The sequence below is a fragment of the Peromyscus maniculatus genome, chromosome 9 (assembly GCF_049852395.1).
Source record: "Peromyscus maniculatus bairdii isolate BWxNUB_F1_BW_parent chromosome 9, HU_Pman_BW_mat_3.1, whole genome shotgun sequence".
Classification (NCBI taxonomy): Eukaryota; Metazoa; Chordata; class Mammalia; order Rodentia; family Cricetidae; genus Peromyscus; species Peromyscus maniculatus.
In genome coordinates this window covers 70,399,004-70,426,651 of record NC_134860.1, presented here as the reverse complement: position 1 = coordinate 70,426,651, position 27,648 = coordinate 70,399,004, and the positions used below count along the sequence as shown (strand labels likewise).

At 48.3% G+C, this 27,648-nt stretch overlaps 1 protein-coding gene across 1 annotated transcript; it reads left to right on the top strand.

The window, feature by feature from the left end:
- The first annotated feature begins 170 nt into the window (after nt 1–170).
- On the top strand, nt 171–27,531 carry LOC121832436 (uncharacterized). Its single transcript, XM_076544043.1, has 19 exons — nt 171–286; nt 1,501–1,700; nt 2,133–2,345; nt 3,268–3,422; nt 5,646–5,773; nt 6,396–6,540; nt 7,411–7,543; nt 7,806–7,952; nt 9,360–9,486; nt 9,782–9,993; nt 10,453–10,615; nt 10,826–10,890; nt 14,463–14,623; nt 14,716–14,890; nt 16,084–16,199; nt 16,658–16,758; nt 18,886–19,015; nt 25,842–25,979; nt 27,141–27,531. Exons 1-19 carry the CDS (start codon nt 171–173, stop codon nt 27,372–27,374), a joined length of 2,859 nt encoding a protein of 952 aa, XP_076400158.1. The 3' UTR covers nt 27,375–27,531.
- The last annotated feature ends 117 nt before the right edge of the window (nt 27,532–27,648 follow it).

Below are 27,648 nucleotides of genomic sequence, written 5' to 3'. Positions count from 1 at the left end.
CACTCAGACCTCTACCAGGGATCCTGGGGACTTCCTGGCTCTCCTCCCAGCCTAGGACCTTCCCAGAATCCCATGAGCTGCCAATAGAAACTCAGTATGTCTCTAAACCTGGCCCATCCAGGGCTCCCCTTGCCTTCATTCCATCCTTGTCTCCTTCAGGTGCTGTAGACATGGTCCCCTGCAGGGCCGGTTCTTACTGTGGGCCCCGGACTGGAGTACCCCCACTTTGCCCCGGGGGCTTTGCCTGCCCTGAGGGTTCTTCTACCTACACTGGTCCTGGGCAGCGGTAAGTCTCTCCTCATCCTTATCAGCCTGGGCCCCCCTCAGGGAGGCCCTCTCTCCTGTGAAGCTGAACCCCCAGGGATCGCCTCCTCCATCCTATAAGTCCGAGCCACTCTTCGGTGACCAGATTGTACAAATCAGTCCCCAGTGTCTCAGTGATTGCAACCAAGTGACAGGGTCCCTGGGCATGTATTTTGTGACCCTTGGAGTTGGGTTCCCAGATAGGGCCCAGCCCTTCTGGGAAGGTATCAGTGAACAAGAGATGCCATCAGGGCACTCTTCTCAGCCTCCAGCAACATCCTATGTGGGGCAGCCACATTTAGTAAATAGAATTATGAGACACTTGGTTACATTTCAATTTTAGATGAAAAACATTTTTTTTTCTTATAAACGCGGCCTGGGAGATAATCTAGGATACATCCACAACAAAAAATATTCTTAGTGTTCATCACCAATCCTGAGAACTTAGCATTGAAAAGCACAGCTCTCCTCACGAGAAGAATAAGAAGGGTGGGTTATTGGGGTGGGGGGCCTGGAAACATGGATTCAGCTTACCCCAGATGCTACGTCTCAAGTAAAATGGTTTTGTAGAGTTTTCAGTCCCAGCAAGAAGGAAGTCATAACTCAAGGCGCTTTGTCAGTCTATCGGTGCAAACCTGAGGCAGGCAGGTGACGTCAAGGCAGGATCCACTGCAGTCTGCGGACGCTGTCTAACGACAGTCTCAGCTTCCGTGTTAATGCAAGTCAAGTTAAGATGGACACACAGTTTCATGTAACAGTCACAAGTATATCAGGTGAGACACAGAAGTGGCCAGTGAATGACAAGAGAGCAAAAGATAGCCGCAAATAATTTGCTTCTGGCTCTGCAACATTCCAACTCTCCTTAATCACAGAGTTTTAATCAGTCCGTCTTTAACATCGATGTGACTTTTTTTTTTTTTTTCTGGGAACTTCAGTTAACACATATCAGATCATCCCAACTTCCTGTCCAGGAGTGCTAGCCCAGCTGTGTTACATGTCCCTCCACCTAGGTGTAGAGAAATTAGCTCCGGGCCTGCCTGCCTGCCTAGGCTCAGCCTTCTCCACAAATGTAATTCAGCCTGCAGAGGCCCAGCAGACACAGACCACTCCATGTCCTGGGGGTGGGGGTGGTGCTGGAGCTGGGCTGGAGGCTTTGCTGGCAAGGTGGCCTGAGTCTGGGGCCTTTCCTTTGGGCAGGTGCATGTTCCCCCATTACTGCCCTCAAGGCAGCACTCATCCCCTTGGGTGCCCTGGGGGCTCCGAGGCCCAGAACAAGAGTGGCCTTAGGGTCTCTGCAGAGACTTCCTGCCGTCTGTGTACGGCAGGTACCTACCGCAGCCCTGCTCTGGATACCCTGACTTGCCAGCCCTGCCCCCCTGGGTTCATCTGCCCCCAAGGTGAGTGTCACTTGGGTAAAGACAGGTGAGGGCCTGGACCCTTAGGTGAGACAAGAGACAGGCCTGGGACTCACCAACCCACACTATTAGGGTGACAAAATTGTAAAGCGCCGTGCGTGAAGTTCCAGGTGGGTGAGTGGGGGCACCACTGGAGACCTGAATTCTCTGAGGGTGCTAACTACATCCCATCCCCAGTGAGTCAGTATCACAGACACCCTAAGCCGTGTCTAGCTGAGAGGAAGATGTGTGCTGTGTACCCAGAAGACCCCTGGGTAGGAGAATAGGGATGGCAGGGTTCAGAGCCCACAGTGTACCGTACCATCACACACTCCCCATGTCTGTCCCCATCATTCCCAGGATTCTCCCTGCTTTGCTCAGCCCTGCTCACACAGCTGGAGTCAGGGGCTCAGAACAGCCCTCTTTCCCCTGCAGGCTCAGAGAGCTATGACAACCAGCCCTGCCCGGTGGGCCACTACTGCCCTGAGGGGACATCCAAGCCCAGGCCCTGTCCAGCAGGAACCTTTGGAGGGAGCAGCCAAGCAGCAGGAGCAGAAGACTGTCAGCCATGCCCGCCAGGCACCTTCAGCGCCCGGCCAGGACAGGCAGCTTGCCTTCCCTGTGGGAGTGTTGCCTTCTCTCCCCAGGGTGAGCCCCAGGCGCATGCTTCCCTGCAGTGGCTGTGCCATCCTCATCTGCCTGGGCAGCCTGAGGATCTACAGAGTGACATCTCGGGAAGCAATCTTCATGGATAAGTGGTGGTGGGTCAGGAAATCGGCGCTGTCGGGGGAGATACATGTGTGCAGCTGAGTGTGCGTGGCCAGGCCTCCAGCAAGCACTTGGACCAGCAGAAGCTGCCTCAGCTCACAGAACTTGGCCACAGGGCCCTGCTGCTGTGTCCACTGTCTGGGCTGCTGCTCTCTCTCTCTCCCAGCATGCCCTGGATGCAGCCAGCTGGGCCTGTGTTCTAGGACCAGGATCGCACTATGTGCATGGTAAAGAACCCTTAGCCAGGTGTCCAGTACGCAGCAGGTCTCAGCCCAGGCTACACAGGAAAATCATAGGGAACTATAAAAGGTATATACCCTGGCCTGCCCTCAGAGAGAGCCATTTAAGAGAGTGGTTCTCAACCTGTGGGGTGTGACCCCTTTAACAGGGGTCGCCCAAGACCATCTGAAAACACAGACATTTACATTGCGATTCATAACAGTAGCAAAATTTGCGTTATGAAGTAGCAACCAAATAATTTCATAGCTGGGATGCTTACATCATGAGGAGTTGTATTAAAGGGTTGTAGCATTAGGAAGGTTGAGACCCACTGATTTAAGTGGTCCACAGGACACCTGGACACCAATGTTGTTTGACATGTCCTCAGATGTGTCAATGCAAAGTCAGGGTTGAAGTTGATTAACTGAGACCTCACGTGTCTTCTGACAGTCAGTCCCCTGAGGTCAGGGCTGTGGTGAAGTTGGTGTATGAGTTCTATAGCCGGACCCTAAACTCCCAGAGGACAGGAGGGGGCAGTCCCCAGCCGAGTGTCCGTGAGGTAAGCAGACTTCTCTGTCCCTAGGTGCTTCTACCTGTACCTGCCGAGGTCTAAACAGGATCTTCCAAAAGTCGGATGGTTCCTGCCTCTGCCAGGCTGGGCATGTCTCCTATGACCACAGGGGTCTGGAAACTGACCAGGAGAGCAACAGCCACAGCGATGAGGATTGCCAACCCCAGGTAGGCCTGGCAGACCTAGGACAGACAGGGGAGGGAGGATGGGCACTCCCGAGGCCACTCCACAGGGTCCCGGACACAGGTGTTGGGGTGTGTCAGATCCTTTGCAGAGGGGGTCCTCTTCAATGAGACCTTCCTCAGCATGGAGGACTTTAGAGAAGCCAGGCCACTGTGCCACCCTCATCTGCAAAGAGCAGGGGTCTCCCTGGGTGGATCCGAGGACTGTTGATGATCTGGCTTCTTGGAAATGGCAAGCAGCAGTGGCCACGAAGGCTGGACTTGCCCTGTGCACATCACATCAGTGGGGCATTGTAAACAGAGAGCTGTGGCCAGCAGGAGGGGCAGGACTGCCTGGGCTGACTGACTGGCCGGCCATCAGTATCCATCCACTCTGAAGCTGATTCCTTGGAAAACACAGCTGTGTCTTTAGAGAGGCTCCCTCATCCCACTGGCTATTTGTTTGTCTGTCTGTCTGTTTTAGGGATTGCTTGGGGTTTGGTTTTGGAACGTTTGATCTTCCCACCTCACCCTTATGTACTGGGATTGTGTGCAGGCCACCTCCCCTCATCCCCAGACATTCATGCAAAGCTCTCTGTGCTGTTCCGGGGTTACTGGTCTCTCCCTATAGGGCACATTCACCCACCTGCAGCAGATTGCCCTCCAGATAGGCCCTACCTGTGTATACATTTCAGCTTGGAGCCCTAGTCTACATGTGACAGACAGCTCCAAGCCTATAACTAGAACCAAAGAGAAGAAGCTTTTTGAGTCAGGATCCTATAGCCTCCCACCCCTATGTCAGATGGAAGCCCTGTCCTCTAGCTAAGGACTATCCAGATTCTCCCTGCCTCACTTCTCAGCCCTACTGCCTTGAGAAAAGCCAGTAAGGTGAGTCATGCCATCTTATTTCCACTAGAGGGCAGACTCACCAACCTGCTTGTGGCCCTGGACTTCAGGCAGCCCTGGCTAGAGGCCAGCACCCTCAGGACCCTGTCCCATCTGTCCCCTAGGGCCATCAGTCGCTTCCTGTCTGGGGTCTGCCTATGAGCACAGGTGACCCTGTTCCCCTCTTAGTGTAGCCTTTGAAACAACAGTGACCGCACCAGTATGGGGACACTGGTTGTGAATGAACTCTGCGTCTGACTCAGGCCACTGAGTCAGGGACTGCAAGGCTGGGACTCGCACACATACACTTTCACCAGCCCTCCAAGAATGTGTAAAAACCATGCGACAACCTGAGCCTCTATCCTACATGTTAATAACCAGCCCTGTCTCCCTGTGTCCTTCCTCAGGTCAAGGCCAGGCCACCCTCCATCTCTCCTGCCATCTCTACTGCAGCCAAGAACACCCAAACCCTGGTGTCTCCTCATTCTCTGCCATCCCACCTACTCTCAGAGCTGAGTGGCCTCCTTACTGGCTCCACCTACTGCAGAAGCCCTAAGAGAGAGCCCCTAGCTAGGACAACATCCCCAAACCAGAGTTTCTGTCCCTCCATACCCCGTCCGTCCCTCTGGAGCCTAACCTGGACTACAGAGTTCTCCCGCCCCTCACAGCTGTTCATCTGTGGAAGTCTGGCTTCCTAAGCATGCCTGCCGTCCCTGGTCAGAGATCTGGTGAGGCTAGAGGACTCCTCACCGTGTCTCAGGACCGGCTACAAATATGACAACTGTCCAAATGTGCTTCTTTCCTCACTAGCTTTTCGTTTCTATACCATACATATTTTATATATAGTATGCATTATAATAGCATTTTTACATTTTTAATAATTATGTTTTTGTTCGGGAAGAGGCGTGGTCATGTCTGGCTAGTACAGGGGTTGATGGCATGTGTCTTCCAAGGAAAGGACCACAGCTCCCTAGCTTCCTCCTCCTCCCCCAGATTCATGAGGCCCCACAGGACTCACAAGGATGTCCTCATGGAATGTCACTTCCTCCTGCAAACGACCTTCTGTGTCAGTTCAGCCTGTGGGACTGCTGTGGGACTGTTGTATTACACCCCAATCTAACTCTCTCCTTTGTGCTCCCCTTAATATCTGGTGGCATGGCCGGTCTCATCTTTACCACATCTGGGAAGCATCCCATCCCACCGCTCGCTCCAGTCACCTCCCAGTCAGCCACCTTGCCCACGTCTCTGGAATGTTCTTCCAAGCTGAGAATACTCCCACCAGACCTATAGGGGGACCAAGGCCGAGACTTTTTTTTTTTTTTTTTTTTTGGCCAACTCCTGCAGGTTGCCCAGCACTGTCCACCTGGCGATGTCCGCCTGGCTGCCACCCGTGAGTGTGTGTCTCCACAACAGTATGACTGCAGTTCCTTCTGTGGCCCAGGAGGTGGAAAACTCAGCACCGCGCTGGGAATGTGAGTGAGCACAGCTTCCAAGAGCCTCTCCACACTTGTCCTGGCAAACCAGAGGGCCCAGCCCCATGGGACACCAAGCCCAGTGAAAGCTCCTTTCAGAAGCTTCCCTGAGTCCACATTTCCCAAGGCGACCCTGGCCAATGCTAGCCTGGGTCTGTAGCACAGGGCTAGAGAAAACGTGACCCCATGGGGTCATCCCCCAGGCCCTGGTCCAAATACAGATGCTTGCTCTGGCCACATTTCTGAAATCTATACTTCTGTCCTGAGCCCTGATCCTCCTGCTGACCTGTGAGCTTGGTGGGGAGGGGGTTATTCTCTGATCTAGCAGAAGTGTTCCAGGATGCATGGGTCTGTTCCCATGCTTGCCTCAGTAATATGCCTGAAGCAATGATTCTGGTACATCGGCCTGTTCCTTACCTTCTACATTGCCCCCATTGTGGGAGAAGTCCTGCTTGCTATATGTGGTTTAACAGGACAAAGCAGGGGCCTACACCATAGATATTATTGTCTTCGACCTCCATTCCCAGTGCAGTGGCCTCTGAGGAAGCAGACAGCTCACTTTCCTTGGGGAGGGGCTGAGAATCCATCTCTCATTCTCAGAGGACCCGTGCCTCTCCTACAGCTGTCAGTGCTTGGGATACGTCTCTGCAGAAGAACTCTGTGACATTAGGTGTCTGGCCAATGCTCCCCGGCTCTCCTTGTCCTGGGACCCTGGCAAGGAGCTGATCCTCAGTGTGAAGAGTAGGACTGGCGACAGCATCCAGAAGGTGAGCCTAGACTGACTTGGGACAGCAGGCATCTGACCACTGGGGGCAGAGAGATGAGGCCACACAGCACCCATGGCTCCAGAGAAGCCAAGCACCAGTTGGAAAGAAACTACGGTGGAGGGAAAAGCCCAGGTTTTCCCTGCCAAGGTTTGCTGTCTGTGGGTCTTTCCATTCTGTAGGCTGAGGGAAGGCAGGAATTATATTCCTATGTCAATGCCCACCATGCAGTCTAAATGTCTGCAGGGACACTGGAAAGAATCAACATCATATGAAGATATTAGAGCTTGTGAGGTGTAGTCTAGGACCGGAGCCCACTCATTATTGTCACACAAATGGTGTCAGGCCTTCCAGGACCAAATATCTGAGCTCAGGGCAAGGGTAGGCCATAGCCACTGTGCTGTTGCCATGGCTGTCTTCAAGCCTCGATGTCTTCTCATGATGGGAGGTAGAAAGAGAGGGAGCCAAGGCCTCGGCCTGTCAGGGTTGACCTAAGATTGTCTGCTAGACAGCTCTTGTCTTCTCTTTGATGGGCCACAGTGGTCCCCTGGTTTGGGGCTAGCCAGATCTACGGTGAGAAGTTTCCCACTGACTTCCAAGTAGGGTGCTTACAGAGAGGAGGTGAAGAAGGGCAAGGTGGAATCCTGGGTGACTCAAGCAGAGGGCCCAGCTGGAATCCGGGTGCTCTCTAAAGAGAATGAGGGACCAGGACTTAGGAAGCGACCTGGGCAGCTGTTGGTGAGGAAGGAGATGACTGGAGAGAAGTGAGGCCGGATCACCAAGCCCTGAGGATCCCCAGAACTCAATGTGAACTCTTCTTGTCCTTCTCTGCCACCCTGCCCTGCTCCAGCATCTGGTATTGCATGTTTTCAGGAGCTCTTGGAAACTCTAGGTCCTGATCTGCAGTTCCCAGGGAGTGCCAGGGTCCACCTGGTCCAGTTTGGGCCCCATGGTACCCTTGGTTTCATCATCTCCAGAGTGGACATGCTTATTTCCCTGCTTCAAGGTAAGTTGAGGAAGGGGTGCGGGTTTGCTCCTGCAAGAAAGATAAGGTAGGGTGCTTGCATGGCTCATCTGTAGCCCCTCATAAACTCCTCACTGTGTCTAGAATTTGGGGGATGAGAGTGTGAGAGAGGCCCCCTTAAGGCCCCGAGGAGAGACATTCATAAAAAGAGGCTGGGCTTGCTCCTCCAAGATGGGACCGATGGGCCAGCATGTGCCTCCCAGTGAGGCTCAGCTCTCTGCTGTGCCTACCCCAATTATTCCAGGAACAGCTACATCCGGTCCCTGGCTGCAGAGGCATCACAGGACAACAGGCCGGAAGCACCCCAATACTAACCTTCAGATTCCGAACCCAGTGATCTGCCTAGCAGCTGGAGATGTGATTCTCTTCCAGCTCCATCTTCTTGCCCATAGTAAGTGCCACCTGGAGAGCTGGGACCCGCTCTCCCTTCAAGTCCTGGCTCTCCACCCCACCGTGCCCACACGGGTGATCTCACAGAGAGCCTACATCTCTGCAGGGAGAAAGTCACAGCCGTCTGCTGGACACAGCTCACAACCCACTTGCTCACTGCATTTCCTCACTTTTAAGGCCTAAATGGAGCCTGGATCCCAGTTTCAACATTCCTTGACTCCCTGAAACCCATGGGCCTACAAGATTTTTATGCCTTGTGGGATAGGGGGAAGTCACCGAGGGAGGCTGTACCGCACCCTACCTTGGAGTCCCAGTTCACCCATCATTTCCAAAGCTGTGACATAATCATCTTGCCAGGCCTGGCGTTTTGCAGCGCTGCTCCCAAGAGCCATGCAGCCCCTCCTACTGGCTTATTAGTCAATGATGGAAAGCTTACATTCTCCCCAGAAACCCCCACCGCTGGGTGCCTGACAGAGTAGGCCTGACCCCTGGTGAAAAAGCAGCCTTCTCCTGATGGAGGAGAACGTTTGGGTCTCTCCCAGTTCCGATCTCAACCACTTCACCCATCTGCATTCTGTTCACCGAACATTAGTCCAGATCCCACAGCATATCTCAGCAAAGGGGGTCCTTCCCTGGGGCTCTGTTGTGGAGTGGGCTGATGTACCTTACTCCACATACCTCTATTCCCACACGGTGATGTAGCTTATTGTCCCAGCTGTGGCCTCAGGGCTGTTTGAAGCAAGGACAGGCTCATGGGGACTATAATACTTACAGCAGAGAGAAGCAGGGCAAGAAGCAGAAGCTTCAGAAATGCAAGGTGATATGGATCAGAGAAGAACATGAGCCTGGAAAAATAAGCTCCATGTTTGATCGGGTACATTGGTTTCCCAGAATCCAATGGGACCTGGGGAACCCCACCCTTTGTATATCTCGTTGTTGATATCTGAATGGAAAATCTTGTCACGTGCCCTCTCCATCACACTGGAAAGACCCATATCAAGTAGAGCAACCTGTGCCAGGGGCCTGGTTTATCCCTTAGTTGCCTTGTTAGGCAGCTATTCTACAACACCTAGTGAGGACCCACTGTATGCCATGATGGGCATCCTACATCTCCTGGGCCAGAGAATCAGCTGGGCTCATTACAAATACGACAAAAGCCTTGTTGCCATGTCCAGACCATTTGACTCCCTAGGACTCTCTGTAGGCAGAGGATTAGAAGGGCTCACTTGACCCCAAGACTAATAAGTGAATCATGCCAAGAGGGCTATGATAAAATGTGGCATTTCATTCAACACACATCTCAGTTCTACCCTCTTACCTAAGACATGGGTGATGAGCTCTGGGCTGCCCAGGGCTGGGCTTAGGATAGTATCTGGACCTCAGCCCAGACTCACTTAACATTCCTCAGACAGGTCGGCCAGTCACTACCCCATGTACCAGAGGCAGCACCTACTCAACAGCAACTCCCACTGGGACTCTGGAGCCTTCAGGAGACTAGGCCATCTAGTACGCGAGACAAACCTCAGCCTCTCAGGGTAACACAGTGGGGCTGTCTGGGAAGTGGGCATGAGGGGTTGTTGCTGACCTTCCTGATGTGAAGTTAGGACAGAGAGAGCCTGGACTGGAGGTGGAGGGGTCCATCTGGAGACAGGCAGGATTCAGTGGTACTCAGATAGGAAGAGCCTTTTTACAGGGTGAAGCATTGTGGGTAGTTTAGCTGGACCAGACTGTTTTAACGTACCAAGACTCCCTGCCGTAATCTAAAGATACCACCCTGGCTTGAGTGGTCTATCAAGATGAGCTCCCACATGCTGTCTCTCTGCTCCCCAGGTTTGCCCATCAGTTCCTAGATCCAGGCACATATGTGTTTCAAGACAACGGAAAGCCCGAGAATATCGCAGTGGTGCTGGTGAAGGAGGAGGGGGCAGCATGTGGTGCTGGCCTGTCCCCTGTGCAGCCATCTTCTCCGTATCAGCTTGGCAGGCTTGGGGTCCTCAGGCACAGCATGCTGACCCTAGGCCCAGACTGGGCAGTGATCACAGGTACCGATTCAGACATGATGGCCAGGACGGAAGGTCCGGAACGGGGCCTGACGGCAGGGCCGTGGTGTGAGCCAGCTCTTCTGTGATTCTGGATACAGCCCCACGGATGACTCTTGGCCCTGAGTGAGGGTGTCAGTTGTCCACAATGGCATCCCAATTTCCCCCGTTTAGAGTGGACTTTCTGCTCCCTTCCTGCACCCCTGAGTCCGTTGGTCTCAGCAGGACCATGATTGGAGTCAGGATAGAAGAGGTCCCACAGAGTTTTGATTGTGGCCTTCTCGCCCCCATTCCTGCTTGTCCCCATCAGTCACAATCTGAGCTCTCTGGGTTGGGTCTTGAGACCAGGAGGAACCTAGCCCTGCCCATTGCTAGGGGAGACTGCCCTGTCACTGCTGAGGCTGGCCAGGGGATGATGCCTGAGGACCTAACACAAAGCCCCCTTCCTATTCCAACTCTCAGGGGTGCTACTGGCTGCTGGCTTGGCAACAGCTCTGCTCACTGGCCTTGGCCTACTTCTGAAACCCGCTGTGCCCCAGGCCTGCCCCACAAAGTCTTGGGGATCCCAGTGGAGAAGCGTGGGGCAGCCTCCTACTCCTGCTGTGCATGTGACTCCCAGGGACAAGTGAGTTCTTCCACTATGCATCTGCATTAAACCAGCCCCACCTAGGGGCTGCTGTAAACACCACTTGTCCCTCCTAAGAGCCGGGCACTGCTGAGCTTTGCCCTGGTCCTGTGGACTCTGGACAGAGTACCTTCCAGTGACCTATGAAGGCCCTTCCGGATGGATTCAGCACATGTGTGTCTACATGCCAAAGTCAGATCTTTCTTCCAGCCTCCTGTCCTACGAAGACCTTGAAGAAGCTGATTCTAGGGAGAAGGACATGACTCGGGGTGCAGGTACCTTGTTGTCTTGCAGCAAGTTCCCTTCCCTCTGCCCACATTTCAACACCTTCACCAGGCATACCCTCTGGGTATGGTGCTTCATGTGTCTACAGCACCAACAGGCTGTAGGATACTTGATTCATTCATCTGATCCTCCCATTGGTACTAACAAGGGAGTGCTTCCAGGTGTTGTCTCTGTTTTACAAGTAGAAAGACTTAGGGTAAGAAATATGAGTCCTCTTGGAGGTCCTCAGCCAGTATGGTGTACAGAGACAGTGGCCCTGGGTTTGAGGCAAGACTCTCCAATTGTTACTATGTTAGTCCGTTTTTCTACAGTCAAAGACAATTCTCTAACTGCCTCTGGCTCAGCTCAGGGGCAGGAAGGAGAAATGCTCTCATTCTAAGGGGAACATGACCATCGGTTTCTCTTAGAGTTCAGGACTTCCCATCGTGGTCCTCCATTTTCCTCCATCACAACCCTTAGCAGCAACTGTGAGCAGGTATTGTTAGCAGGAGGGCATTGCAAAGAAACTTCTGGAAGGAGACCTTTCCTCTGCTTGGCATTCCACTTCCTCCATGGATTTGGCAAAGCCATCCTTATGGGCTTGAGGTGTTTCTCGTGGTGATTTCCATTTGCTTTACACACTTCTTAGCTATTTGTATGATCTCCTTGAATGAAAGTCTAGTTGAATCCTTTGCTCATTTTGAATCAGGTTATTGTTCACCTAGGGTTAGGACTTCTCTATGTGTTCTAGATATTAATCAGTAATCACTTATGTGACTTGAAAACATTTTTCTGCAAATCTCTAGGTTGCTCTTTCAATCTGTTTATAATGTCTTTTTTTACTGAAGAGATACTGGTGGGTCCTAGGAGACATACAAAGATGGCTGAGACACAGACTGTTCTATCACTGACCTGAGCTCCCAGGCACCAACATCTTTGAGATATAATTATTTCAGTTTATATGATGTCCATACTGTATTTTTCCTTATTACTGCCTCCAATTTTGATATTGGATCAAGGACAAATCCAATATTATGAAGGATTTATGCTGTTTTCTCCCCCCACTGAGGGTTTGTGTAGGTTCTACATTCAGGTTTTTGGTCCATTTTGCTTTACTTCTGGAAGTGGTGTTAGGTAGGAACTCAGAATGATTCCTTGACATGTGCACATCCAGTTTTTCTAGAACCATTTATTTAAAAAAAAAACAACAACTGTCTATTCCCTCTGAGTGTTCTTGGAACCTTTGCTGAAATCATATGACCAAAGACGCAAAGATTTCCTTCCGGACTCTTGGTCTCCTTGCTGGTTATGAGTCTGTCTGGCCCTCCTGTTCTTCCCGAGTCAGTCTTGCTAGGTTTCCTGCTTCAAGCAGATGCTCCATTGCAGCTTAGTCACCCGTCTTTCTGCCTCAGATCTGTCATCGTACTCTTAGAATCCTTGTGTTTTCTGAAGAATTAGTGATAATGTCCCCATTTTCACTTCCAATTTTAGGAATCTGTGTCTTCATTGATTCTTTAAACACACACACACACACACACACACACACACACACACACACACACACACACACACACAGTGTTGCTCTTTTCAGTGAATGAACTTCTAATTGACTTCCTCTATTGCCTTTCTAGTGTTCATTTCAAATGTCTCTGCTCTCCACACCAGAACTACGCCCTCCATTGCCTACAGTTTTTGGCTTGTCCCCCACAGTCCTCTCCTTCTACCACTCACTGCCTCCCTTGGCTGTCTACAACTCCAGGGCTATGGCAGGTTGGCCTCAGGCTCTCTGATTCCTGTGACTGATTGTTCCTTTTTGACAAGCTCTCAAGGTAGCTAAGTCTTTCTTTACACTTCCTCAGCCTACATCACTGAAAGTGGGCAATGAAAGGCTACTTGGAAAAAAAAGTGTTTTTATTGAACCTGATGCCATGTCACCGAGGGAGGCAAAAACGCAGAAGTGTGTCGCCCATTGACTCTCCAGTCTTAAGCATTAGATTCTGTCTCAAGATGGCTCCCAGCCATAGCCATCTCCTGCATGGAGAATGACAAAATACTGTGGAGTTCCTCACTGCTCATGACCCACCCACCACACTGGAGGAACTGCTGTCTTACCAGAACCCCCCACTGGATTCGAGGCTTAGAGAGAACTGTGGGTTTGTCCTGTGGGTGGGACTGTCCATCTCTTCTCGCTGGAGCCACCAGGACCACCTTCAGGAGGAGGTGTCTGTTTCCCCTCCTCCACCTGGAAGCATGAAGATGGAGCCGGGTGCACTTTGCTCTTTTTCTCTGTTTTCCTGCACGTTGTGGCTGTCCCGTGACACCATGTGATTTTCAATGCTCTTTCCAAAATGTCTCTCTTTGGAATCGACACCATTCTTTGCTCTCCTGACTCATTTCACTCACCATGTCACCAGAAGGCAGTCTCTAATCTTCCATCTTACCCTGGAGGTCTCTAAGTACCTCTTAAATTATATAGAAAGAAGAGAATAAATATAATCAAAGTTATAACAGCATAAACTTTTAGCCAAATAATTTTTAATGTATTGGTCTCTTAAATGAGCCTCAAAGTTAACTAGAAAGATTTTCCCACACTTTGGAGACTCTCCAGTTCATACACTGGAGATTTTAAATATGGAGTCATGAACAATTGTTACAATAAATGCCAGCTTCTCCAAATGACTCCTTGCTAATCATTAAAGTCTTCATTTTTCTCTTTATTTTCAAGTTACTCTCTAGCTTCAAGCTACTATCCAGCGTCTTTTCATGTCCCCTTCAAGGCTTCTGCGAGTATTTCTATATAGCAGATCCCATGGTGACAGACACCCTCTGCTTCTGAGTCTCTGGGGATTCCATCATTGCTCCCTCACTTTTGAAGACTAGTGCTTCTGGATGCAGCATCCTAGTCTTTCTTCAGTACTTCGCACACTGCAGTGGGAAGGGGCCTTTGTCATCCCATTTTCCCTCTTTCAAAGCTGAATGGGTGGGAGGGAAGAGGTCTGGGGCCATGGAGAGCCACCGTGGGACTTGTGAGTGTCCACAGGAGCTAAAGCTGGGGAGGCAGCAACCTTGATGGAGCCACCCTGATTCTTCCCTTCCCGAAGTTGGCCTGGGTCACATTCCTTGCCAAATAAGTACTCAGCGAACTTAGTACTTGGTGCTGTGGGGGCACTCATGGTGAGGGTGCTGGCAAAGTCCAGCTAGACACGAGTCATAAGAGCCGTGGTATCAGAAGGGGTGAGCACAAAGCACTGTAGCTGTGAGAACACAGATGGTAGTGGGCGTGCAAGTGGAGGGGAGGAGAGGGCATAAAGCATCCAGCAAGGCTTCGGAGGACACCACACGGCTCCCCCAGGAAGGCTGAGTCAGCTATGATGCAGTCAAAGCCCTTTAGATCACAGCCACACAGAATAGCTTCTCCCCCTACTTCTTACTACACATAAAGCCCTCAGTTTCCTTCCCATAAGGCCTCACTCTCCTTCTTCAGTGCTGACTTGGGTGGGAAGCAGCTGGCTTTCTCCCCCTCCTCCTCCCCACCCGGTTCTCTGCTCATCCACAAATTTCACTCCAAGATCTCCCCTGACAGGGGAACCACCCCAGGCCCTGACGCTGGAGGACTTCAGTGTGCGCACACTCTATGACAAGCTGGAGGACCAGAGTCTGCACGTAGCAGCCCAGCTGAGTAGGCACAGGGAGGATGCATTGGCCTTCTACAGGGCGGCAAGCCAGCAGCTACAGGGACTCCAGGTCAGCCCCTCTTCTCCCTGGGCAACCACCCAGAAAGCCTGAGTCCACAGGGACCCCACTACAAAGAGCTAACACGGCTCTGATTCTTCTAGGATTTTCTGCAGGGCACCAGCCTGACAGAACTTCCATCTCTGGTCAAGGACAAACACCCTGAGCCAGGGGTCAAAACCCGTAGGGAAACAGTCACTGGAGAGAGCGAGGAACCACAGGAAGCAAGAGCCAGTCACACTGCCTCATCTCGGACAGACTCCTGGCAGCTTGCTCCGGGTGAGAGGCAGGTGTGGTTGTGGAGGACCAGCAGTAGAGTCGCATGAATACTCGCTGCCTGAGTGTGCAGCTCCACTTAGTCATCTCGTGTGGTGCTCAGCTGAGTCTCAGGAGACAGTACCAGGCCCCTCATCGTCTGAGGATGTGATTTACCGAGTGATCCAGATGACAGGGACACCACTGTTACGTACTGCAAGTATCATGAGGACCGCAGGCCCTGATGCTGGAGGACTGGTCTTGGGGAGGGAGTGGGAAATTTGGTCAGACATTCATCAGAAACCCTTCTCATACCTGTCTGACCCCCTCGTGGGGATTTGAGGCTTCTGTGGGCTTCTCTCTACACCAGTTCTTTCTTCCTGGGCTTCTGGTTAGCATCTTGTCATCTCTGGCCAATGATTAGGAGGAGGGCCAAGAAAGCCTATTTGCCCTGAAAGCTTCCTGAGACAAGCTGTAAAGCTGTGTCCAGATGGCCCCACCCACCCTGGATGCTTACTGACAGGGTGCATTAGGAGGCTAGATGAAGCTAATTGCCATCCTGGACCATCACATACTGCAAGGTGGAGGATTCGGGATTTTCCTTGATAAGGGACCATGCCCTATGTCAAACAATGGGATATGAAGTTCCATCAAACAGGAAAGAAAGCAATTAATCTACCTTCAGAGGAAGTTTGCTCTATAGCCCAGGAAAAGCTCCTGGGTGGAATGTCATGCTGTCCCTGTCAAGCCCTAGGAGGCTACACAGGATATAGTGCCATTGAGTGTGGGGACAGAGGGAGATGTGTCTGTAGGGATGCATGGTGAGCACAGCTGGAGAGAGGAGAAGATGAAATAAGGGGAAGGAACCATAGAGAGATGTATATAAAGGATCGGCAGACCTGTGAATAGTTTATTGTTAAACACAAGTAAGAAATAGTTTGATACTCAGAGCAAAGAGATTATATGTACATTCATGCACAAAGCATCTCCACATGTGGTCAAGGCTCTGTCCACAGCCTTGAGCACAGTAAGGTAACCATCTCACCAAGAGAGGAATTTTGTGTCATGAAAAGGAAAAGACAATGGGAAGAGGAGTGGCACGTGCTTAGCCCCACATGTGGCTAGGAACTGAAGAACAGGCAAAGTGGGTATCTGGTGGTTCCCTGTGCTGGGCTGAGATGACTGCTGATGTTCTGCTGCTCTGTCTTCTTCCCTAGGCTGTACTCCAAGCATCTCTCCCTTGGGCTTCCAGCCAGAGCTTAGCAGAACCATCACTGCCCTGGCATCAGCACTTTCTCGGGCACGAGAGCCACCTGTTGGGGCCAGCAGAAAGGTGAGAGGTCACTAGAAGCAACTGAATGCACTTGTATGAGCAGGACAGCTTGCCGGTTACCCTCGCCTTGTGGTGCTAAGTGGGACTCAAGAGCCTATGATGCATGCATATATCCGTGTGAGCAAAACAGACTGCCTTTGGAACTAAGTGGGACCCATGAACCTATGATGCATGCATATGCCTGTATGTTAGCAAAACAGACTGCCTTTGGCGTTAAGTGAGACCCATGAACATACGATGCATACACATACCTGTGTGTGAGCAAAACAGACTGCCTTTAGAGGTAAGTGGGACCTATAGGTGTATCATGCATGCATAAAAATATATACCAATAACCACATACATATGAATACTTATACACTCCCTGGGACCTTGTTCTCCCATCTGGCTGTAAACTCTAGTCAGAAACCCCAGGACTCTGTTTGTGCTTGTTGACTACAACACTCTGTTCTTCCTAGGCCTCTAGCCAACATGATGAACAGTCTTCCTTCACCAGTCAGAGGGACTCACCTATGATGGGACAGCCTCCATTCAATGACCAGGAACCCCAGAGCACAAGGTGAGGTAGGACTGGCCTGATGGTCTATGTAGAGGCACCTCTAGGGACAACCTTTAGATCTTATATTGACTATGACCATCTTATATTTCACAACACAACTTGATTTGAAGCTTTAAGACATTCAAATCCAAATACAAGGTTTGGAGGTTCTTTATGCCCACTGTCATCCATGTTTGTTATGGATGTTCACTGACTGACCTTTGAAACTGAGCCCACTTGGCTCTGGCAGAGCCCAGACTTCATGTTTCAGCCTACTAATTCTTCTTTTCACTATCATATCTACAGAGTTTCTCCATGGGGATCTCTCACTACCCTTCCCTTAGTCCCACCCAGGGGCTCTGATGAACTCATTTGCTTATGTAGACTGGATTTCTCTGTTTATCTGTTTGTTTATTAAATGTACAGGGGAGGGTGTGTTGCATGTGTGCCATGGTGCATGCACAGAGGTCAGAGAACAACTTGTGGGAGACAGTTCTCTACTTCTACCATGAGGGTTTCAGGGACTGAAGTCAAATTGTTGGACTTGGTAGTAAGTACCCTTACCCACTGAACCATCTCACTGGCCCAATTTATCTATGTGCTTTGTATTTCCCTTCACCTGCTTTTAATGACCATGAGTGGTAAGGATTGTTGACTGCTGACATGTACATGGTGATAAATTAATGCTTTATATGCTATCCAATTTAATTCTCACAACAACCATAAGGAGTAGATACTGCCACTACCTTTACTTTAAAGGTGAGGACACTGAGTCTCACAGAGGTTAAGTATCATGGATTTCGAGTACATGAGTCTCAAGACCCAAACATACTGAAGGCTGGCCTCAGTCTCCCCCTAGCCTTTCATGGAAGCCATGGTCAGCCTCCCTTTAAGAAGCACCTACTATTGAATTTCCTCAGTGAAGAGGCCTAGAAAGTGAACAAATAGCTAACATCTCCTACAGGCAGAGGGGAAATAGTCCGGATTCTCCTTCTAATACAGTGGTTCTCAACCTGTGGGTTGCAACCCCTTTGGGGGTCAAATGACCCTTTCATAGGGGTCACCTAAGACCATCAGAAAACACAGATATTTACATTATGATTCATAACAGTAGCAAAATTACAATTATGAAGTAGTAATGAAAATAATTTTATGGTTGCCGGTCACCCACAACATGGGGGACTATGTTAAAAGGTTACAGCATTAGTAAGGTTGAGAACCACCACCCTAATATCATGGGGCCTAGTCCTTAAGTAATAAAGGACACATAAATGGAAGAAAAGCTAAGACTCTGGAGATTCAGATTCCTGGCTGGACTGTGCCTCAAGTGTTGTGCACTCTGAGCAAAAGCTTTCTCCAGTCAGTTGTCTTAGAGACTAGCAGGATAATCTTGTGCACAAGCACGTATTCTTATCCTTGATGCAGGGTGCTATGAGGTGTGGTGACATGCATCTGTAATCCCAGCATTTTGGAGGCCGGTAAAGGAGGAGATCATATTGAGTGTGAGACCAGCCTGAGCTACATAGGAACACCTTATCTTAAAATAAGAAAAAAATTCCTAAGGATGAAGTCAGAAAGAACTGGTCTGACAGTGCAAAAACCATAAGGCAGGGAATGTATGTACGAAAGAGAGAGCTCTAGTTTAAAGACATCTGCAAGATTCAGCAAAAGGCCAATGCCGATGGGATCGTTTGAGATGGGCATTTAAATAAAGGGGAGGTCTTAAATTGCCACAACGGGTGGAAGGTGTTCCTTGACAAAGACGTCAGATGAGAAAGCTGAGGTGTGACTCATAGGTGACCTTCCGAAAGGACCTCGGTTTTGTAGCTAGCCACCACCCTTCTCATGGCAATGCCCAGAAAGAGATCTGGAATCTCTGGAGAGCATAATACTGCTAGAAGCTTGAGACCAATACAAGAGGAGGGAGGACACATAAAGGCAGGGTAGGGTGTGTGACCATGTGTCAGTGTGATCACAGGGCCACAGTTCCCCTCCCAAGCCTGGAAGGATTCACAGAGCAGAACCACCTCAGTCAGCCCCTGGGCAGTAGTGAGCAATGGCTCTTGCTTCATGCAGTGCACACTGAGGTGGGCTGGTCTACTACTGCATGTGGAACTTCAAGGGGACCTTTCTTTCCCTCATCCACAGGCCCCAGCAGGCCCCGGAACCTCTCCAGATCCCCAAGCAGGACGTTAAAGGAAGGGATGCTCAGACCCTCAGTCCTGAGAAGGGGATCCTTGGGGCTGGACTCAGACGTAGACCTGATATTGAGTTGCAGGTAGGTACAGCCCTGGAACTCAGCCCAAGTTCTCCACCCACCTTGCACCCACCCAGGATTCTGTGTGTCCTTCTGTCTTTCCTCTCAACCCTGCTCGTTACCTCGTCACTTTGCAAGTCTGGAAGACAGAAATCAAGCACAATTTTTGGAGAAAAAGTGTCAAGAGGAGATAGTTTATGACCAGAGAATACTAGTCAGGAGCATCATCCATTTAACCAACATGTATTTAGTAACTGGCTACGGTATTCTCAAGGACAGGAAATGGAAGCCTATGGGACTTGAAAGAATTTCAGGCAATGAGATAAACATTTCAGCTTCCACACACAAGTTAGGTCACTTGCCCCTTTGTGTCTGATGTATTGTACTTCACACTATGTCCTCCAGTTGCAGCCACATGATGGAAACATTTTGTGGCTGGTAACTTTCATATATACATATATAACATTGTATTTATTGATCTATCAGAGGATGCCTAGGTGGATGCTGTTCTCTTAATACCATGAATAATATTCAACAAACTCAAGAGTGTAAATGTGTTTTCCTTTTTTTTTCTTTAAATTTTCTTCTTCTCTCATGCATTACATCTCAAACTCAGTTTCCTGCCTCCCTCCTCTCCTCACAGTCTCCCTCACCTCCCCTTCCCGCCAAATCCACTCCTCCTCTGTTTCCCTTCCACAAAAACAGCAGGCTTCCCAGGGATATCAACCAAACATGGTATAACAAATTACAATAGGCCTCATATCAAGGCTGGGTGAGGCAACCCAGTAGGAGGGAAAGGGTCCCAAGCACAGGCAAGCGTTGGTGATACCTTTCTCTCCTACTGTTAGCAGTCCCATTAGAACACCAAGCTGTACAACCATAACACACATGCAGAACACCTAGCTTAGACATATAGAGGGTCTGTGATGGTCGCTTCAAACTTTGTGATACCCTGTGGGTCCTGCTCAGCTGATTCTGTGGACCATGTTCTCGTGATGTCCTCCTCCTCATCTCCTGCAAGGTTCTTCTGCTCTGCCTAGTGTTTGGCTGTGGGTCTCTGTATCTGCTCCCACCTGCTGCTGGGTGATGCCTCTCTGATGATAACTGGGTTGGGCACCTATTGATAAGTATAGCAGAATGTCATTAGGAATCATTTCATTGACCCTTTTTTTGTTGACAGTTGTGATTGGTTCTGTCCTGGGTCTCTTGGCTGTCCATCCTCTGGTTCCTGATCATCCAGGCAGTGTCAGGCATAGACTCCCACTTGTGGCATGGGCCTCAGTTGGACCAGTCATTGGTTGGCCATTCTTACAAGTTCTGTACCACCATTACCCCAGCACATCTTCCAGGCAGGACAGATTGTTGGTTGAAGGTGTTGTGGCTGGGTTGATGTACCAGTCATACTGCTAGGAGCCTTGCCTAGCTATAGAAGATGGCCAGTTCAGGATCTGATTCCCCATTACTAAAAGACTTCACTAGTGTCACTCTTGTAGTTACAGGGAATTTCCACTGCACTGGTTTATACATCAATCCCAAATGCCCCCTAATTCCAGTTGTCTTCCCCAGTACTCTCTCTCTCCATCCACCCATCCCTCCTGTTCCCACCCCTACCCACCCCCAGTCCACCTGCAAAATCTCTTCTATTTCCCAGGGAGATCCATGTGTCTTCCTTTGAGCCCTCCTTGTTACTTAGCCTCTCCATGTCTGTGGACTTTAGCATGGTTATCCTTTTCTTAACAGCTAATGTCCACTTATAAGTGAGTACATATCATATTTGTCTTTCTGAGTCTGGGTTATCCCACTCAGTATGACTTTTTTTCTAGTTCCATTAATTTGCCTGCAAATTTCATGATATCATTGTTTTTAACAAATAAGTAATACTCTATTGTGTAAATGGATCCATTTTTCTTATCCATTTTTCAGTTGAAGACATCTAGGTTGTTTCCTATTTCTAATTATTATTAATAAAGCTACTATGAACATAGGTGAGTAAATCTCTTTGTGGCAGGATGGATTGTCCTTTGGGTATATGCTCAAGAGTGGTATAGCTGGGTCTTGAGGTAAATCAATTCCCAATTTTCTGAGGAACCGTCATACTGATTTCAATAGTGACTGCACAAGTTTGTATTCTTACTAGCAATGGAGGAATGTTCCCTTTGTTCCACATCCTTGTCAGCGTGAGCTATCACTTATCAATCTTAGCCATTCTAACAGGTATAAGATGGAATCGCAAAGTAGTTTTGATTTGCATTTTCCTGATGTCTAAGGATATTGAACATTTCTTTAAGTGTTTCTCAGCAATTGGAGATTGCTCTGTTGAGAATTCTCTGTTTAGATCTGTACCCCATTTTTAATTGAATTATTTGGTTTATTGATATCTAGTTCCTTGAGTTCTTCATTTTGGAAATTAGTCCTCTGTTAATGTGGAGTTGGTGAAAATCTTTCCCCATTCTGTGGGCTGCCATTTTATCCTATTCATGGTGTCCTTTGCCTGACAGAAGCGTTTCAGTTTCATGAGGTCCCATTTATTGATTATTGTTCTTAGTGCCTGTGCTATTGGTGTTCTGTTCAGGAAGTTGTCTGTTGTGCCAATGCGTTCAAGGCTATTCCCCACTTTCTCTTCTATCAGGTTCAGTGTATCGAGTTTTATCCTGAAGTTTTGGACTTTACTTGGACTTGAGTTTTGTGCAGGGCAATAGATACAGATCTATTTGCACTCTTCCACATGCAGATATCCAGTTAGACGAGCACCATTTGTTGAAAATGCTTTCTTTTTTTTTTTTTTTTCCCATTGTGTATTTCTGGCTTCTTTATAAAAAAAAAAAATCAGGTGTCCGTAAGTGTGCGGATTTACATCTGGTGTAGGTGTTTTTCAACAGACTGGTTTTGGTACCTTAGGATATATTCCCGAAAATGGAATTGCTGGATCATATGGTGGATCCAGTTGGGAGTGGAGTTTTTGTTTGTTTGTTTGTTTTGTTTTGTTTTTTGTTTTTTTTGTTGTTGTTTTATTTTTTTGAGGAGCCTCCAGAGTGTTTTCCATAATGGGTGAATTCATTGTCATTGCCACCAACTATGTATAAGACTTGCCTTTTCTCCGAGTCCTTCTCCCGCAATGTAATTTTTGTCACTTTACGACAGCCATTCTCCCCGGGGTGAACTGTCTCATCAATGTACTTCCCCGATGATGGTGAACCTGTCCATTTCTTGCACTTCCCGTTTGAATGAACTACAGAGTTTGGGGTTGTGTTTGCTTGATGTTGTATTGAGTTCCTCATGTATTCAAGAAACTAAGTCTTTGTCACACCAACGATTTTCTGATTCTCTCCCCGGTGCTGGAGACTGCGTCCTCACTCTGTTGATGGCTCCTCTGCTATAAAGAAGCATGTCTGGGGCTTTGTTGAGTTGTTTTCGTTGCTCATGCTTCTGGGAGCATGTACAAAACCCTTAACCAAGTCTATGTCCTAAAGCATCCGCTGCTGCCGCCACTGCCGCCGCCATGGTTTCCTCTACTGCTGTTATGGTTTCAGGCTACATTTAAGTTTCTGCTCTATTTTTAATTTCTTTTTTACGTTAAGGACAAGGAGCCCCGTGTGTTTCTTTTGTGTGTGGATATGCCGTTTTCCTTTCTCTGATATTTATTCTTTCTGCCTCTGTCAAAAAGCAATTGGCTTTAGGTACTTGAGTTATTTCTAGATGTTTTATTTTGTTTCTTTGGTCTGTTCATGGTTATGTCTGGTTTTAAAATTATTATTTTGTTTTTGAGATGATAATAGTTACATTTCACTCTTCTTTTTCCTCACTCCAAACTCTCCCACGTACCCCTCCCTGCTCTCCTTCAAATTTATGTCCTCTTTTTCCATTGTTACTGCACACGCACGCACGCACGCACGCACGCACGCACGCACGCATGCACGCACATTCCTAAATATAACCTATTCAGTCCATATAATATTACTTGCATATATATTTTCGCTGGACAACCAATTGATGTGCTCTTTCCTTGAGAGGACCATCTCTCCAATTTCTAGCTGGGCTCTACAACTCTGCATTTTGATCGGTTGTGGCTTTCTGTAGTAGTCCCTGTTGCAAAATTTTTTTGATGAGTGGTGAAGACTATAATTATCTACACAGACAAATGTCTACAGATATTTCTTAGTGATTATGATTTGGCTATCACTTTGTATATTTGAGGGAGAAGACAAGGTTCCATGTAACCTAGATAGCCTCAAACTTGTTGAGTAGCCAATGATACCCATGAACCCTGATTCTCCTGTATCTGCCTCCTAAGTGCAGGGGTTATAGATGTGTACCACCATGCCAGATTGTAGTATGTTTTATTATTTTTAATCATTATTTTACATGTATGGGTGTTTTGCTTGCATATTGTATGTGTACCACGTACATGCCTGGTATCTGCAGAGGTCAGGAGGTGTTTGGTAGCCTGAAATTAGAATTACAGGTGGTAGTGAGCTGCCATGTGATTTCTAGAAATTGAACCTGGGTCCTCTGCAAGAGTAACAAATGCTCTTAACTACTAAACTAATTCTCAAGTCCTGTGCTGTTTGTTTTAAAGTAAGGTATTGTAATGCTGCTGCTTCTGCTTCTCCTTCCTCCTCCTCCTCCTCCTCCTCCTCCTCTCCTCCTTATTCTCCTCCTTCTCCTCTTCTCCTCTTCCTCCTCCCTCCTTTCCTCCTTCTTCTTCAATCTCTGGGTTACTTTGACTGTTCAGGGTCTTTTTTGACTCTATTCATGTTTTATGGGTGATGTTTTTAAGTGTATATTTTTGTAAATATATTCACATAAGTGTATATTTATGTGGATAATCTCATTGGTATTTTGACAAAAAAATCATACACTGAATTAGTATTTTGCTTTGGAAAATATGAACAATTTGTCAATGTTAATTTTTCTAATTCATTAACATGATCTCTCTCTCTCTCTCTCTCTCTCTCTCTCTCTCTCTCTCTCTCTCTGTGTGTGTGTGTGTGTGTGTGTGTATGTGTGTGTCCATTATCTTCTATTGTTTTCATTGATGCTTTTCAATTTTCATTATAATGATCATTCATACACTTGGTTAAATTTATCTATAGGTATTTGATTAATAGATATATGAATGCGATTTCTTTATATTTACATTTGGGTTTGTTTCCTCTCTCTCTGTGTGTATGTATTCTTGTGTGTGACTGCAGGTGCACAGGTGCCTTAGAACACAAGTGGAAGCCAGAAGACTTTAGTTACAGAAGGTTGTGAGCCACCATGTGGATGCTGGGAATTGAACTCGTTTGTCTGTTTTGAAGCAGCTTCTCACTTTGTAGCCAGGCTGGCCTTGAATGCACGGCAGTACTCTTGCTTCAGGATCCTGAGTTCTGGGATTACAGGCATAAACCATTATACCTGGCCTAGCTTCTTGTCCAGTATCCACTCAACAACAACTTTAGCCAAAATTCAGTAGCATGATCTGCTCTGTCAGGGAGCCTGAAACATTCTTTTCCAGGTGGGTAAACTGCCACACCTCCACCACGTGGGTCCTGTTAGCCAGGCAGACCTACAGTTGCAGCGCTTGATGATCCCTCAAAGCTGGGAAGAACACACAGGCCCTGAGTGACCTGCTATCCCTGGCCCTAATTATCCCTTTCTCTAGCATCTTCTTCTACTTTCCCAAACAAATTCCATGCTGCCAAACTTAAGCTACTTCCCACAGCAACCCCAACATCTGTTTAGACACCATTTTTCACAGGTAACTTCTTACCTTGTGTGTCTGTCTACAAACTCACAGATGTTCACTAATGGAGTCCCAAAACTGAACATTGCCTTAATACACTATAGGTGTTCAGCAAGGGTCTCTTCTCAGAATTAATTTTTTTAAATTTCATGAATAGGAGTATTTTGCTCACATGTTTGTCTGTGTACCATGTGCATACCTGTGCCCATGGAATTCAGAAGAGGGCATTGGATTACTTGTAACTGGCCTATGGACAGTTGTAAGCCACCACATGAGTTCTGGGAACTAAGCCTAGGTCCTCTGAAACAGCAGCAAGTGCTCTTAACTGCTGAGCCAATCTCTCCAGACCCTCACTAAGTATGTATTTATCGATGAGTGAATGAATGAAGAATGATGTATAGATGGGTAGGTAGAGTGGGAGTAGGTATATGGGTGGGTAGATAGAAACACAGAGTGAAGTTTGAGAAGGTGAAAGGATGGATAAATAAATAGACGGATGGCTGGATGGTAGATGGATATGTAAAGGGATAAATGGATGAACAGTGGGTGAATTGATGGTGATTTGAGTGAATAGGCAAGGAGGGTGGGTGGGTGGATGGATGAATAGATGGATTGATGGATGGGTGGATGGATGGATGGACAGATAGCTGGATAAACTCTCTCTATGCTCTCCTATGTCTCTGGCTTTTGTAAAATGCTATTCTCTTTTGCTTATGCTATCTTTTCCCCACTTCCAACCCAGGTATCTCCTGTCCATTTTTAAATATTCAGTTAAATTTCCTCTCCCTGACTTCACTTTCAGGCTAGATGTCTTTTTTGCTCCTGCAGCATAGCACATTTCTTTACCATAGTCTTTCCTGTAAATGTGGGTTGACGCATCAGGTTCTGAGATGCCTGGAGATGAGGCTCAGTGATCAAATGCTTTCCTAAAGAGCCTAGACTTAGTTCTTCAGCACCAAATGCAGCCACCTGCTGCTCTCAGTGGCACACATCTACTGCCCAGTCTACTGGGGTACCCAAGGAAGGATCTGTTGAACCGAAAAGTTCAAAGCTATTCTTGGAAACATAACAAGGCTGAGCCCTAAGTGAAAAAAGGAAACAAATAATTTTTCTGCATTCTAGAAAAAGACATGGCAGGTGGAAGAAGCTCTGGATGAGCTGAATGAGGAGTTCTTTTGGCTCAGTGCTCAAATCTTGGAGCTCCAGAAGGAGGATGGCAAGCTGGACCGACTCTGCCTAGGGGAAGACAACACCTCTGTGGTAAACTAAGCCGCTGAGGAGCACCTCAGCTCCTCCAGTGTCTACATGGGGATCTTGTGGGACCAGAGCCCCTTCCACAGAGATGAATTATGACCAGAACATCTAATAGCTATGGCTATATGCTGCCTTTTGTTGAGTGAGGAAGGCCAAGGGTTGAGGCTACAGATGGGGAACGTACACCATGAAGTTGGGGTGTCGCTCTCTAAGGATATTCATATCTAGAAAGACTGTTATAGAAGTACAAGAAAGATAATAGAGATAGCTGTCCTACCAGCATCAGTGGAGGCGGAAAGCCAGCATGGGTCAATATGTAAAGGCACTGGCTGTGCAAACCGGTGGCTTGAGTGAATGTGATTCCTGGAACCCAGATGGTAGAAAGAAAGAAAGAACTGACTCCTACAAGTTGTCCTCTGATCTCCATCACATACAATAATAAGACATGTTCACACACACACACACACACACACACACACACACACACACACACACACACACACACACACACACGGAGGCCAGCCTTGGCTACATAGCAAGTACCAGACCAGCCTGGTATTCTGATTCAAAAGATTGTTTTTAGATGTTGTCTAGCCGACAGAGCCTGTTTTCGGTCCCAGAGGCTCTCCATGATCTGTATCTTCTGGGTTGTCCCGGACTGTGGGCTTCCTGCAGAGCTTGGGTCTGGTTCCTCTCTGAGCTCCCATCCTCTGCCTCAGTGGGCAGATGTGAAGCTCATTCCACCTGTGTAGTACCAGCTACAAGATGCTGCCCTCATCTTCAGCTACAGGGAATGACAAAAGATGACTTTGTGAGGACAAAGGGACAGGGGAGCTTCCTTCTTATGAAATAGTCACTAAAATATACCGAGAACAAACAGGTGGAGGCGAAGGGCTACAGTATGGATGAGGTTTAACTGTTCAGTAATTATTCCCAATGATTGATTACACCAACTGCATAGTGACTTGACTGTTGTCTTACTTTTGTATGCAAAAAACTGGGCATGCTGTTTCCATGAATTGATGATGGGTCCTAGAAAAATCTCTAGATATATTTTTGAGAGTGAGGCAATGCTGGTATTCACAGAGCATCAGTAGGACACAATGTAATGGAAGTGGGAGCTTTTGAAGGTCACTTTTCTTTGTTTACATCTGTCCTGTCCTAAAGGGCACACAGGCGCTGATGCTGGAGGTACAAAGGATCCACCTGGCTCAGAGGATTGAGGACCTGGAGTGGGAACTGTCCCTGCTCCTCCAGACTTCCAATAGCAGCTCAAGAGCAGAAGGGAGCCGATCCAGCCACAGTGCTAGCCAGCAAGTTCCCGAGTCACCGTGGATGCAAAGGTGGCCACCTGTAGGATGTACCTTCTACACCAAGGACACAACTACATCCCTGTGTTAGGAAGGAATGGGTACCTGAGGCTGGGGGTCTATGCTGGCTTAGAGGTGCTTCTTTGTGGACACTCAGATTTCTGTCAGAAGCTGACCTCAGCATGTGCTAAACTCTGCTTTGCTCCTTTGGGGTGAGGGACAATAAAGTTACTTAGGATGAAGAAATCAGTGAATGCTCCCAGCATCCTGTCTCTAAAGCAATGTTTACAGTGTCCTATGGTCTGAGTTCATGCTGTTTAAATGTTGCTTGGGTCACTGGGCTCAGGGCCAGAAGTGTTGTGGGT

Excerpts from the sequence above, each read along its gene's own strand:
- LOC121832436 (XM_076544043.1), top strand. The coding sequence starts at position 171 with ATGGTCCCCTGCAGGGCCGGTTCTTACTGTGGGCCCCGGACTGGAGTA. Across the intron at positions 10,891-14,462 it reads GGACATGACTCGGGGTGCAG|GGGAACCACCCCAGGCCCTG; the intron begins GTACCTTGTTGT and ends CTCCCCTGACAG. Across the intron at positions 14,624-14,715 it reads AGCAGCTACAGGGACTCCAG|GATTTTCTGCAGGGCACCAG; the intron begins GTCAGCCCCTCT and ends TGATTCTTCTAG.